General features: G+C 33.3%; 1 protein-coding gene across 2 annotated transcripts in view; it reads right to left on the bottom strand.

Moving 5' to 3' along the window:
• Trat1 (T cell receptor associated transmembrane adaptor 1) overlaps positions 1–8,997 on the bottom strand; it is a 40,248-nt gene extending 31,251 nt beyond the window's left edge. The window contains exon 1 of one of the 2 annotated variants that reach the window (XM_074073067.1): positions 8,768–8,997. In XM_074073067.1, the coding sequence (XP_073929168.1) occupies positions 8,768–8,774 (7 nt within the window). In that variant the 5' untranslated portion in view covers positions 8,775–8,997. The remainder of the gene's footprint in view (positions 1–8,767) is intronic. The other variant, XM_020177631.2, reaches the window with a different exon arrangement.
• Positions 8,998–15,705: the final 6,708 nt, after the last annotated feature.

Raw genomic sequence — 15,705 nt, 5'->3', positions numbered from 1 at the left:
ACATAAAGATACAGTATTAAACCATAACTGCATGAACTGTAGTAGCCCTGTACTGCAACAATAGTTTCAGAGCCAACTCCTGTTACTGTTGCAGTGAGCTCAAGTATTGTGACTGCCCACTTAAAATGCTATGTGACTCTAATCTCCACCTGACAAGTCCTTCTCTGCAGTGAATTGCACATACCAATAAAACATGATCTCTTGTGGTTCTTGCATGTCTTTCACCATATATAATAGATGATATACAAAATATGTGTCAATCAACTGCTTATGCTATCAGTAAGGCTTGTGCTCAACAGTGGGATATTGGTGTTTAAGTTTTGGGAAGACCAAAAGTTATGTGCAAAATTTTGACAGAGTGGTGTTCAGTGCCCTAACATCCAAGTTGTTCATCTGTACTTTCAAACTAATTTTTCTCTGTTTAAAAATTGTTATAAACAGAGAGATGGGATTCAATTATGCTGACTACACTATTGTCTACTTCCCCTCACCCCCAATAACTTTACAATGTGCTTCTTTACCTGTGAACAAAATATTCTTCCATTTCTTTTGGCTGCCCAATATTTCACTGTATGAACTTACTATAACTTATTTAAGTGATCATTGATTGTAAGGTATTTAAGTTGCTTGCTTCTATTTTTGATTACTATAAGCAATATCATGATGAGTATCTTTTATAGCTAGAACTATATAAACACAACTTTAATGCTTTAGGTTTTATTTTTGAAGATAAATTGCTGGATTAAAGGACTTTGCTATCTTAACATTCATTGTTTTGAAATATAATACTACATCTTTTCAGAACAGTGTGACTCTGGTCCTAATTAGTTCAGTTGCACTGGCTTTATGTTTATTGATATTTCAGTTGATCAAAACTACATTAACCACCACTCTTGACTAAGCTACTCCCTTTCTGTTGCACTAACTTCCATATTCACTTCTTCCCCATGAACTAGAGAAATTGGCCCTTTTTAGTTCTTTCTGTAGCTGACAGCACAGATTCTTCAGAAGCAACTGTTTGTTCCTATCTCTGTGCTGAATATACAGTATAGGGATCATTACACTTTTTTCCTTATCATAAATTATCTCCACAATATGCTACTGTGGATGCCTGTCTTTTGGGCTTATCTGTCATAATCTCCCAATCACATACTATGCACCAATAATTACAAAACACTTGCAATTTTCAGTAGATGTGCTACCTTGTCATTTTTTTTTTCTTTTCCCTTTGAGGTACTGGGCTTTGAACTCAGGGGCTCATGCTTGCTAGGCAGCTCTACTGTTTGAGCCACAACTCCAGTTCATTTTTTGTTGGGTATTTTTGAGATAGGGTCTCATGAAATATTCTGTGAAATATTCTTATTCTCTTGGACTGGCTTCGAAACATGATCCTCCTCATCTCTGCTTCCCAATAGAGCTCAGCTCCTTGTTGTGTCTTTTTGTGTCTGTATATTTCCCCTTTGCCTGAATTGCCTTTCCACTTAGCAATCTAAAATATAATGATACATTCTTCAAGACTACCTTGTCTTGAAACTTTCCCTCAATGCTGTCTGTCCTCTACTGGATGACATCTTATACTCTTCTGTAAATTTAAAACATATTGAATTAATCACTTATGTTGGAATCTCTCTCATCCACTAAACTATGAACTTTCCAAAGGGCAGGATCTCTTTTATTAATCTTTGTCTTCATGTCTCAATTTCCTCACTTACAAAAAGAAAGGAACAGTGTTTATTCTTACAGAGATTAAGTGAATTAAGACACAGATTTTTAGAATGGTGTTGCTCACTAGTAAAATGATGAATTAATGTTAGTTATTATTACTATTTTTTTTATTGTTATATTACTTCTGGTATGACTCCACTACTATTTCTATGACTTGTTCAGCACAGCATCATTGTTCACTAAATATTACCAGCTCACTAAATAAATGAAGGGTGAAATGAAGAAGGATAATAGAGTAACCAAGGACCAGCAGGGTTTCTGATCAAGTATGATGCTTAGATGCACCTACAGCCCAGGAGAAGACAAGTTGAAGATTCTGTTTCATTTATTTCTATCACTATTGAAGAGAAAGGACCTAGTTCCCAGCACCTGAGAAACAGATATCTATGAAAAGGAGCATAACTCTTTAGGTCACTGTATCTTCAGCAAAAGTGCTCATCACAGTGCCCTGATTCTGTCTGCCCTAAATCCTTTTATTCCTTTGTTTCCCAAGTTATTCCTTTGTTTCCCAAGTTATTCCTTTGTTTTCCCAAGTTATTCCTTTGTTTTCAAAGTTATTCCTTTGTTTCCCAAGAAACTTAAAATAAAGAAGTTGGTGCTTACAGCTATCTATCTGATTAGACTGATGGAGGATCCACCACTGTAAATGTAAAAATTTATTTTCATTTGGGAGTTTGATTAATGTCCATGAAATCTCTACTAAAAGGAATTTGGAAACTACTAGTGGTTGAGCTCAGTGCTATGAGCCCAACCACATCCCCAGGAAATAGATGCTTAAGTAAAGCCAGGATGCTAATCATGTAAGAGTCAGTGTGGGTAGAAATAATCTGGCAGACCACATAATAATTTTGAGAAGCATAATAAGGGATTTGCTTTCACTCTCTTTTCTTTTGAACTTTAAAGACCTAAACTGTTTATTTTTACTAAATAAATGCATACATCTTATTGAAAGAACAAAAAAAATGGACATTTTCCTTTGTGCTGATAAAACAGTTCTTTTTTCATAAATCAGAATAGCCTCATGAGATCACTATTATTGTCAGAGAAAAAAATGGCTAAAGAGTAACATTTAAAGCTTAAATTATTTTTTGACCAATGTCTCTCATTGTTTTTAATTTTTAGCCTAGCAATTACATAGGACATTGACAATTATTTAGTATAGTATAGTATACTATAACTTTCCTAAGAACACACAATTTTGAGACAGTGTCTCACTATGTACCTTATGGTGGCTTCGAACTTATGATCTACCTGCCTCAGCTTCCTGACTGCTGGGATTACAGGCATGAAAGAACACATTTTACAACTAATTTTCTATAAAGTTGACTAGAACATTGCATTGCTCAAAATCAATTTTTACTTTTGGTCAAACTGGACTTGTAACTCTGCTTTGTAAATAATCCAGCCTAGAAACCATGTATTGAATCCCTAAGGCATACACATTGAGACCGTGGTCATTCACTCTGCGTATGCCAAAAGGATGTAAAACTGATTTTGGAAACTAATTTTGAACCTGCCTGAATGACACTACCAGGACGTACACCTGAATGGAAGTAGAATGTGCTTGTATGGAGTTCTATTTATACATGTCCCAGATATGTTTCCCAAGTTCTTCAAGACATGTCAAAATTGCATCCATCTGACTGATCATTAAACAATCTGCCCTAACATGGCAACAGAGAGTTGAGCTTCAAGTTGTAGTCAGAAAAAAAAATCTAAAATCCTCTGTTGCTCTTTTTATATTATTCCCTTTTCCATATTTTCTGCTTTCACCATCAGGCAAAATAAAGCATGTTTTAAGAACTATCATTGAAACTTACCATTACATTTATTAATTATGGGATACTATAGACTAAGAGTTATTACTTCATACATCATTTGATGGCTTAGGAATAATGACCTGTGCATTTCCTGAGGAATGGGTATTTTTAAAATCTTATAGCCCACGTGGATACTGTACTTGATAACATGATACACGATCTTCCTAAGTACATCTCTAGGATTATACAATACTCTTTTTTATGACCTAACTGTTTTCCTTGCTCCTTATTTTTCCTCTACCCTGACTTATTTGGTTATGTTTTATGCTATTATATGTATTTCTATATTCCTTTTTCTAGGTGAGGGGCAAATAAATATATGAAAAATAATAACAAATCTCTGGTACTTACCATCCTTGGAAGAACTAATAAAATCAATCTCCTTCTTATTTATATTTGTTTCTTTTGATTTTCCACAGTACCTAGTATTTTGTATACACTCAATAAATAGTTGTACTTTGAATAAATAAAATACAGTCCAATATAAAAAGTTGTACTTCAAGGAAGTAAGAAGCCCTAATCTTATTTCTAAAATTATACTAAATTAGCTATAAATCATCCTATCATTTGAACAAATTATATTTCAAGTAGAAATTTTGCTTGTTCTTTTCCAATTGCAGGGAGAATTGACAAAGTTATATTAGTCCATTAATTGCTACAAGAAGATAATTTTGCTCTAAGCTGCAAAGAAACAAATAAATCAATATCATAAGTCTACACTTTACACTGAAATCTTTAAGGAAAGTCCTAGTATTTTTCACGGAATATGTCAACAGTATTGAGGAAAGAATTTGAACCACACTATACATTCCTTTAGGGATGTGTTTTATCATTTCCTGAAACAGTAAATTGTTTCAGATAGGCAGCTGAAGAACTTTTAAAACACAAGCTAAATTCCAGTATCTGGGAAATGGTTTAGACATATGGTAGGGATTAGTTTAAAATGGTCACCAGATTTCCTGTGATTTGAGAATTCTGGAATTCCTAAAATTTCTGTTTTCTAAGAGTTTGTTTTTTTAGTAATATGATCCAAATTTTAAGTAGGAGAATTTTATTTATGCACTTCATATTTCATGACATTCCTGATATCTTTTAGACTTTTAAATTTGATAACAATAAGAGTCCCCACTTTGAAAAACAAAATATGCACATGAGAAGAGCAGATACTGAGTAGTGAACAGTGCAAATTTTAACAAATCTGTCTAAATAGTCACAAACATGCACACACACACACATACTTTATACCTCCCTTATCCTGGTAATTTTCCATTTGCAGGATAAATCTATATAGCCCTGTGAGTATCTACTTAGTATGAAGACTGCCTCTTAGAATTTTGGGTGCACAATGTACTAAAAAATTCTTACCCAACAAGTGTAATCTTTAGTGTCATTATTAATAGTAATTACTTTCATTTATTAGTTTTTATTAATTAAAAAAACCTCCCACACAATTTGAACTTAGCTATTCACATTGTTAAAAAGCCAAAGACCTTGAGAAATTGTTAGGAAGGCAATGACAGCTAGGAAAATCATGATTTAAGTTTTTATCTAGCTTTCTAATGCTAATAGTGTTGTGTTTGATTATAAGAACTCTGACTCCCTTAAAACTAACAGTAATTGACAGGCACTATATTTGGAGTTCACAATTATATGTGCTCTGGAAGGAAATCCAGTTAAGCAATACAATGTCTTTCTGCTGGCAGTTTTGATGTGTACAGGAGCCTTTACTTAAGCAATTAGCAATAAGAAAAGCAATAAATATATGATTTAATTGCTATAGATTTTGGGACAAGCAAATGAGCTTATAGTAGATAGTCTATAGTACATAACTTTTCTTAAAAGGCTTCCTTTGGTTTATAAACTCTATCAGAGCAATGAACATCTCTTTGCATTCTATGAATGTGTGTATTTATTTTAGGCTCCCAGAAATTTCAAATACAAATATTGATATACAATTCCCAGGGGTCTACTGGTAAATATTTTTAACATGATGACTCTTGGGCATGCCATATCATCACTACCTCCATCAATCCATCATCTACATCCACAAAAACTATTAGAATCATAGATACAGCATGGGAGGGTGCTCTTGAAAGCCTAGTACCAGGTTTTTGAGTGAATAATATATTGTTTTTAATGCAAAATCCAAACCCTACTGACCTTAAATGAATGTCTATTATAAACAAAGGGTTATTTGAGATGTGAATGGTGTAGATCAGAGAGTGGGCTGTGATGGGGACAAAGAAAATAGCCATACTGGCTTTGGAATGTCTGTTTTCAAACAGCATGAAGAAAAGAGTAACAGTGGTCATGACTAGTGTGTGACTGGCTGTGTGTAAATCACTAAACCTCACAAAACTGTTTTTATCAGTGTGCCATTAAGGTGCCTTTTTCTAATACATGATTTCTCTTGACACTTACTTGAATTTAACTGAAGAAAGTATACATAAGGGAGTGAGGCAGAGGACAAAGTTTAAGAGAGTATGTTAAGATTTCTCCAGTGTTAGACTCCTGGTTGCTTTTGCAATTAAACTTTAATTGAGGTTGGTAAAATCCAGAAATCCTATTGGGACTGAAGTGCTGACCAAACATTTGCTGTAGATTAACTTCTCCTTATCTGTATTCAGTTACTCCACACATGCTTACTGTTTCTGAGTAAAGAAGCATCTTGGGAAGACTCTGACGAGCATGGTTGTATGGAATCTTCCATCCCCCAAAAAATATTTTAACTATGTTTGATTTAACATTTCAAAAAGGTCTATCATTTTTTCTTTTCCTTTAATTTAAGGATGCCAAGGTAATTAAATTAAATAAAAAATGTCTGGAAAATTGTCCAATGATACCTCTAATCAACTTGCAATGTGTGGACATACATTTCTCAGAGCTGTGACCTTCAAGTGATTGACTTTTCTTAAAATCACTGTAATATTGTGAAGCATTGTCTTTGACCTGTCTTCAACTTAAGAACCTCTGACTTTAAAAGGTGATTCATAAATTAATTCTACCTCATCTCTAACATAGTTTCATTCTTCTCAAAAAGGCGATTGAGGCTCATGGGAAGACAAAACTGAGTAAAGGTGAGAATCCTTTTCTAAAAAAAAATGTGTAAACTAAATGGTGAATCATTGTTTAAACTGAATTATAATAGCACAAAGAATTGTTTCCACCATTTCATTCAGCCATTGCTGATTTTATGTGCATGCAAGAACACAGTATGAACTATGATACCAGCACATTTATTGTAGATACAGTGACTACAGAGACATAGGTAGGAAAAAAAGAAAAATCTGTGTCTTTCATTTTGTACATTTATTACCTTAACTAGAAATAACTGTGTTTTTATATGTGTCTCCAAATTTATTTTCTTTTTTAGTTTGCCTAAGTATAAAAAATACTATCAATTAAATTTTTCCTTTTATTGATTTGCATTGGCTTTAAAAATCTACAAGGTGTTAAGGGCAAACACTTTGAACATTTTCTGTGGAATTGTGAAGGGTTTTGTTGACAATGGAGGACCTTTTGTACTATACCTGAAGTGGCACACTGAACTAGGAAATGCTATGGAGAAATGAATTCAGAATTCATTAGTGCTGGAAATAGTTGGGTGTCATATTCACTGTCTTTGGCCTTCTTGCCATTCCCAAGTTCCCATTTGTCAGCTCATGGCAGTTGTACATAGTACTGCTATGCCCATTTCTTGCAAAACACAATAAAACTGGCACAATTCTTTCTGCTCTTGCTGACCTAAGAACTGGAAAAGTGAGTAAGTGTGAAAATCATATGTTAATATATTATGCTCCCAGTGTGATTTATCCAATCAGTTTATTTTAAGATTCATCAAACAAAACACTGGAAAGCAAATTCTCAGGAATTATAAGATATCTTCACTCCCTAACTGACCCCTATGAATTAATATTAAAAGTACTGTCAGCACAATAATTAGGGAAACATATAAACAGAGAACTCACAAATGACAGAATTATAAATATTTGAAAAGCCCATGCAGAGCATTCAATATTCAACCTCATTATAATCAAAGTAATGCACACTATATGATGGACTAGTATGTTATACTATGAAAAATTTAAAATAAAATCAGCTTGTTAAGAAGCACTGCTAAAACAAGAGTGAAGTGGCATCACCTTTGGAAAGGCAAGTTGGCAATAATGAGATTTAAAATGTTCACAATGTCTTATTCAGTAATTGTAATTCTATATATCTTTCCTAAAAAAATAACACTTAATACAGAAGAAACTATAAGAGTTTTCATTTTTTTCACTTAAAATAATAAAAAACTGGATGCAACATAAATGTCAAACAATAAGTGTATGGCTAACCAAATTATAATTGACTCAATAGATGCCATGTGTATTCTTTTAAAATGATTAGGCAGAAATAACAAAAAGGGAAATTGGTATAATGTTAGTGAAAAAAGATGGATATATGATTTTATATATTATTTCAGTTATAAAAAGCAAACTGTGTACAGTGCATTGAAATAAAAATTAGAAGGAAATACAATGAGAATTTTGCATTTTAAAGTGATGGAAAATATATAAGATTTTTTCTTTTTATATATATTTCACAGTTCTACTGTACATAATATGCATTTTTCTAACAAAAAGATCTTTATGAAAAAATGAAAAGTACACAAAAGAATGCAAGAATGCAAGAGGAGTGAACCATCAACTTGGATTCTTGACTGTCAGTCAATGTGGGTTGAACCCTCACAATCCATGGCACAAGCAACTGAATTTTCACTAGCTTTTTCAAAGTGGTCATCTCTTTGAATGTTTACAACTGGATTGATTCCTGGGAAGATGCTCTAGTGACTAATTTCTGAAGAATTGGAAAGAAGTTATTCTCATGCTGCTTTACATCTAAAGTAAACTAAAGAATATGCATAGTCAACAAAAGCTTCTTTAATAGCAATGAGTACTTAAAATAGCATAATTGCCAATGAACACTTATTGAAAAGCTACAAATAGCTTTATGTTATAAAACACTTGCCCACAATTTTTCTTTCAAGAGAAAATAGTGAACATATACTCATTTGTGTATTTCAAAATACTTTCTAATTATACTAAAGGTTACTGCACATTTTAAAAATAATTGTCTTAATTCTCCTTTCAAAATAGCATCTTTTTGTCAGGGCTTGGAAACTATTAAATGAATTTTTAGGCATAGAAATGGAACAAAAAAGAATTAAAAATGCCACTTACCTGACATGCTTCTTTTTTCAGAAAACTCCTTATGTGGCCATAAAACAAATGGATGGACTAAAAATTCTCCCGTGAACTTTTTTGTTTCTAAATAGCTTCTCTATTATATTAGAAGCAGCATGACAGTAACACTTATCTTCATCAGTGTCTCAGGGTTTTTTCCTCTCTTCTGTTTCTTAAAACCTTTTGTGTGTACTTGTTCAGTTACAAACAGGAAATGTGGTGATGGAGGCTTCTAGAGTTTAGATCTGAAACCAGCAGACTTGAATTGTGTAATGTGGGAAGAAAACTCTTTCAGAATACAGGAGATTTGAACTCTAGCATTTGAGTTTTTATCAATATCTGTATAATTTAAAAATAAAAGTAAAATAAAAAATATACTAAGCCAATTAATGAATAGGAAGCAAACCCGGGTGTGGCTAAGCTAATTGTTGTTTTCTTTGAGATGTGATGGAGCAAAGGGAGCTACTACATTTTAAGCATTTACTAAGTATGGCATGTCTGTCAGATATATGTTATCCCACCAGAAGATGAGAGGCTTACTTTATTTCCTGCCAGGCCTCACCCCAGCTAGCATGAGTCTCCACCCAAGCTGGAGTCACCAGGAGAGCAAGTTCCTCTACCATCCCAGAGTCTCAATATCAGAATGTCTTCAATGTTAGTGTGTATATGTGTGCTATGTAGTACTAGTTTAAAGTGTACTAGTTTAAAATCCTGGGCATGACTGAATCAGAATATTTGGGATGGAAACCTGAAATATGCATTTTAACAAGCACCCCTGATTATATTTTTTATATGAGCTTGTTAACATAGACAAAGGAAAAGGTTTACTTCCAATTATGTTTTTAGTTACTATACTGTATCTTTATTCTCTATTATTGCTTTTAAAAAAAATTAATTGGCACAAAATAAAATGGGATATAGTATAATTCAATTACCTATATGCAATGTGTAATGATAAAATCAGGGTAATTAGCATTTCCATCTCCTTCAACATTGGTCATTCCTATGTGTTGCAAATCTTTGGACTCTGTTCAAGTTATTTTGTATTATATCATATCAATTCTTATAGACTTTAGTTACCGTACTGTGCTATAGAACATTAGAAATAATTCCTCCTCTCTATATGTATTTTGGTTCCTAGTATCTAGCCTCTGTCTATCTTTTTCATCCCTCTTACCTTACCTAGTCTCTAATGACCACTATTTTAATCTCTACTTCTCTGAAATCATTGTTTTTAGATTCTACAAATAAGTGATAACATGTCTTTTGTCTTTCTGTTCTTAGCTTCTTTCTTTTTTTATTAGCATATATAAGTTGTAAAGAGGGGTCTCTCTGTGACATTTACATATGTATTTACAATTCATCTTAATTTGATTCACCCCTCATCATTCTCCCTCATCCCCTTTTCACCTTTTCTTAAAACAGTTTCAAAAGGTTTCATTGTTCTATTTTCTTACACATAAAGTCATTAACCATATTTACCCTTTCACTTGATATGATATACTCCACTTCCATCTCTGTAGCTGTAAATAATAGGATTTCACTTTTTGTGGCTAAAAATATTACATTGTATACCTATATGCCACAATTTCTTTATCCATTCATCTTTCAATGTACACTTTACCTGACTCCATATCCTTAGTCACTTTCATACAGGTATTTTAGATGATGCTTTGAGAAACTCATACACATGGGATAGAATTGATCTTATTTATGATAAAATCTCCAAAACCTAGAATTATGACTGCCACATTACAGATCTCAAATATTTTCCCTCTGGTTGAAAAAAAATAACACACTGACTGCTTTTTCTTTGTGTCATTATAGAAAACAACATCTAGCAATAAAAATACAGTATTTCTTTATTCTTTGGATAGAGTTGACTAAACATAGATTTTTTTTTTCACTTCATTCATCTTCACTCCAAATATTTTTTTAAATATTTGAATTAGTCTATAAAACTGAGAGACACCATGAGATTCCCTAGTCTTTAACAAGCATTTTTAAGTTATGTTCCATAGAATAGTAGGCCATTAGAAACACTTAGAAAACAAATGCTTCTAAAACAAATATATTTGGAAAAATTATATATATATATATTTATCTGTATGAGTGTATATTAGCATATTAAAGGCTCAGTATGTCTTGCAAAAAGGAAAACCAACTAATCTTTTATCAGCATCTTCTATAAACTTATTTTGCCAGAGAACTTAATTGTTCAGCAGCCATGCATTAGCAGGGTGACCAGTTCAATGAATCTGACTTGGGTCCCACAGAGTAAGACTTTAGGGGAATAGCAGTCTCAGTCTCAGGTACATGTAAGGCCAAGACAAGAAACAGAAGGTCTCATCCTAGAATTAGGTAGAACACAAGAACTGAGACTTTCAAGAGCTGAATTCCAGACATCCAGGCAGGCTTGGATATCTGAGACATCAGTTCAAAAGGAAAGAGCTCTCGTGTCGGGTAGCCTTGAGAAGCTGAGCTTTGGATCATGTCATGTCTCAGGCACCCTCTCTTGGTTCTCCCCCACCCCTGATTCTGGGGACTTAATTCTCCCACTTTACACTTTTCTATCTCAGAAAACTAACTGCTTTATTCACACAAAAAAATAAGGAAAGGTAGAAAGGAAAGGTAGAAGCCCTAGGTTCAAGAGGGAACTACATAGATTACCTAAGCAAGAATTTGTGACATAGGCACAAGCATCTACACCTTATTGAAAGAAAAATATTGAAGAGGATGAAGAAAGAATGAAGAAGCTGCCATCCTGGATAATCCATTAAATTCAATTCTAGAAACAATAATGCTGTTCAGTAGGCGGCTTTGAATGGAAAGAAGGTCCAACTTAGAAAGAAGGATTCAGGCAGCCAGGAATGGTGGATTATGCCTGTAATTCCAACTACTTGGGAGGCAGAGATAGAAAGATCATTGTTCAATGTAAGTCCTGGCAAAAGTTAATGATATTCCTTTTCAAACAACAAGCTAGGTATGCCCTTGTGATACAGCTAGTTGGGAGGCAGAGACAGAATGATTGTGGTTCAGGCATGCCCAGGAAAAAAAAATGCAAGACCCTACTTGAAAAATAACTTTTAAAAAGGCAAAAAGAACTGGAGTCATGACACAAGTGTAGAGTGCTTGTATACTAAGCTCAAGGCCCTGAGCTCAAACCCCAGTGCCAACAAAAAAAAAAAAAAAAAAAAAAAGAACTCAAGCAAAAACGCAGGTCCATTTCTATGGCTACCCCAAGAGGCCAACCTCTCAGAACAACCTGACCAGAAGAGACACAGGCACAAACCTAACTCACTGGTAGCAGTGCCTAAGGGATTTCCCTGCTTCAAGTTTGTGACTTCACACGTGCAAGTCTTCAGGGAGCTGGAAAAGCAAGAGCAGGGGAAACGGGCAGGGACTCAGAAAGGGTGTTTCTTGTTTTGAGTCATTAAGGGAATCACCTAGTGGCTTAAAGGAGTAAATGTGTTCTCTAATGCATGATCAAGATCTCTCAAATCGTAAAAACTTAAGCCAAGAAACACAAACCACTTTGCAATTTCTAATTATTATAATATTTTTGAAAAATGATCTTCATTTTAATGTTCACCATTCCATAAATTTATAGAATAGGGAGCTGTAACAAGATTGTCCAAGGTCACACAGAAAATCTGTGCTTTTTGCATTAGATAGCTCCACAGATGTTTGAAATTTGCCAGAAAAAAAAAGATAGCTTTGCCTTAGAAGATGGATGGCTGAGCACAGGAGATATTATCAGAATATTAAAAAGCCTTTTGATATATGTTTGTTATGAAATATACTAATCATTGCATTCAGAGATTTGAATAATGGCTTCATGAGTCATATCCAAATAATAAATAAACATGAGCCCTCTGTAGTACTTTTTAATGAGATAGGTTATCAAAATGATGTTTAAAAGACAGCTAGACTAAGCAGAAATGTGCTGACAACCTCGAAGTATGTTGCAAATACTGTAGGAATATAGGAATAGGTTTTGATGGGCTCCTGTCAAGAAATGAGAATTTTAAGGCCAACAAAATTGAAGTTTTGTTGCAAAATGAAAATTTTAAAAATATCATAATGGCAGGTGCCATTCAAAGATCCACACTCAGCAAACTGGGTCACAGTGGGTAGAAAAGAGGCACAGTTTTTCAAATCTATTTTTATGGTCATCTATCATTTTTATAATTAATCTTTATCAGTATAGTTCACTTATACCTATGTGTATGTGTTTCTATATATATGAGTGTAAGGGGTTCCAATATATTATATTTACATTTATATTTCTTTATTACCTAAGTGTTTATAATAAAATGCACTGCTTTTATAATCACAATAATGTTCCCATATTTTAAAGGCTCTTTAGATTACTTTTGTTTTATGTAAACACAACTTATCTCCCTGTGTAATTTTTCTTTATTCTAGTAACTTGTTCTCCAGTCATACTGAAGTTAGTGCCAAGTTAGGAAGCAACTTAATGAAAGGAAGGGAGGAGCCCTGGGCTTCCAATATACTGTTTTATTTTTTTTCTACTCCATATTTATATGTTTATATAAGATGTTTATATTACATGTTATTGCCCTATTTCTACCTTATATTTATAATTACATGTTTGTATTACATATTATTGCCATATCCTTGTGTATACTGTTTTAAAATGTGAAATTTTCAACACCAGTTACAGAGTTATAATTGCATCTGGTTCAACAACATTGGTGATTTATATTTTCACTGAGTTTATGTGAAAATCCTCCAGAAAAATGTAACTATTCAGATGGAAAAGAAAAGTCAAAAGCAACAAAACAATTTGGAGTAAGAGACTTGGATCGTGTTGATACACTTATTGTGCCTTGTGGAACCATAATTCTTGGAAACCAAACATTGAAACAAAAGAGCAGGTAACAACAATTTAGAAACAGTATTTAAAAAAAAAAATCCAACAGCAGATAAGGCTTCTTCTACACGTGAGAGCTTGAATATCTAAGTTTTCTGGAAGACGGCAATTTTCCCCATTACACTGATTTCTGTGTGATCCCCTGGAACGAATACTATTGGCAAAGCTAAAGCATTCTGAGAAATTTTGTTCTTATTTGAGAGACAATTGGTTCAAACAAAGTCAAGCCAGCTTATTTACCATAGGACTTCTTATAGCTTTAGTTAGCTAATATCTAATTTCTCTTCTCAACAAGAATGTATATAATACAGTCTTTCAAAAAATATTGCATAAAAGTAACATCCTCTCATTTTTAAGCATTTTGTAGGACTATATTTTAGAAAACACTACATCAAGCAACTTTTTCTTCCTACTGAACCAGTTCGTACTTTCTGGTCTCCTCCTGAATGTGGATACAGGGCCTGGCTTAATTGAAGGACAGTAAGATAATATCAATTTTACCACCTGAATATGAAGTTTCATTGTTAGATTAGAGCTTTTTTTCTTTTTCTTTTTGGCATATTACATAGTGAGTATACTTCTGGCTTATCCTCTACCAAATATGACATGTTATAGATTAAATTTTGATTAAAATCAGAAAGAATTGGTTCTAGACTATTTCTAGCACAGCAAATTCTATTTGGAGAACTCTTGGCATCAGGAACATAGAACAAAAAAAGCAGGAACACCAGTCAGGGTATGGGCTGGAAACAAAGGGGTTGCTTAATGAGTTAAATGAAGGGAGTATTTTTGAAGGAGTAGGAAAAGCTAGCAGAAAGCACAGGGGTTAATTAAGCACTCCTGGATTTACAACAGAAAGAGTCAGTGACCACCCCTGAGCTTCAATGTATCAGAGGAATGTTAATGACTTGAACCCAGTGAGACATGTACTTATAGGGGGAGCTACCTAAGAGGAGGTAAGGCTTTTAATAACAAACAACACAGCCATTGCCATGCTATCTATGATCAAGCAAGAAGGGAACTGTAGGGAAAACAACCAGATTTCTTTCTTCTATCTTCCACCTATTTCATGTCCCTCATTGGCCAAGTACAACAGTCGAAAGGAAAGGTAGTCCTGATGATGCAGTCTGTGTAAGTTAGCCTCCCATGGCCAAAGATGAGGTGACAAGAACAGAGAAGAGCATGCACTTGGAGTAGAAACATGGGTAAAGGGTATAATGAGTGAACTTAATTTCAAATAGATAGTATCTATGCTGCCGACATGGACTTTGTAATTTTATAAATTGATCAACTTTCCAGAGGACAACAGAGTACATAAGATCAATTTATTTTGAGATTTCAACTAAATTCATCAAAAAAATTTTATCTCAAAATGATACCTGAGATGTCTTAAATAATGTTAAGCTGGTTCCACATCAAGCAACAAAACTAAGAATAAAATTTACTGATAATTTGTTTAAGTGATAGGAAAAAGAAAAATCTCCCAGTGCTTAAGAAGGGCATGAATTTTTAAAATGAAAAGTCTCGGAGACAGATAAGAATGAGGAAATAATGTTGATGTGATCAATGGTTCATGCTTGAAGAATCTAAATTAAAGGTTTCCCAGAGTCTAAAATTATGTCAAAAGAAAACTTTGAAAACATATATAAATTACTTAGAAAAGTGTCTAGTAAGAAAAAGAAAGAAGCAAAGAAAAGCATCCAGAGATGTGAACTGCTCAGTAAGTGCTAGAAATTGATAAAGTAAAGGAAATGCAAGAAAAGAAAACTAAAAGTAAATTGTTCCTCATAAAACAGAGACATTCTTAAAATTTTAATAAGTATAATCCAGAAATATATTAAAAGGATAATATAACTAAATAGGGTTTATTACAGGACTACAAGATGGTTTAACCTATTAAAATCAATTAATAGACGTTATTAGATTAACAGACTAGAAACAAATGAACAAACAAAAACCAAATGAATATGGTATCATCTCAATAAAGACAGAAAAATAACTTAGCAAATCCTAAAGTGTATATTTATAGTCAAAATTT

Source organism: Castor canadensis, chromosome 5 (assembly GCF_047511655.1).
Source record: "Castor canadensis chromosome 5, mCasCan1.hap1v2, whole genome shotgun sequence".
NCBI classification, from domain to species: domain Eukaryota; kingdom Metazoa; phylum Chordata; class Mammalia; order Rodentia; family Castoridae; genus Castor; species Castor canadensis.
The sequence above is the reverse complement of the archived record's forward strand: the minus strand, read 5'-3'. Positions and strand labels throughout refer to the sequence as shown.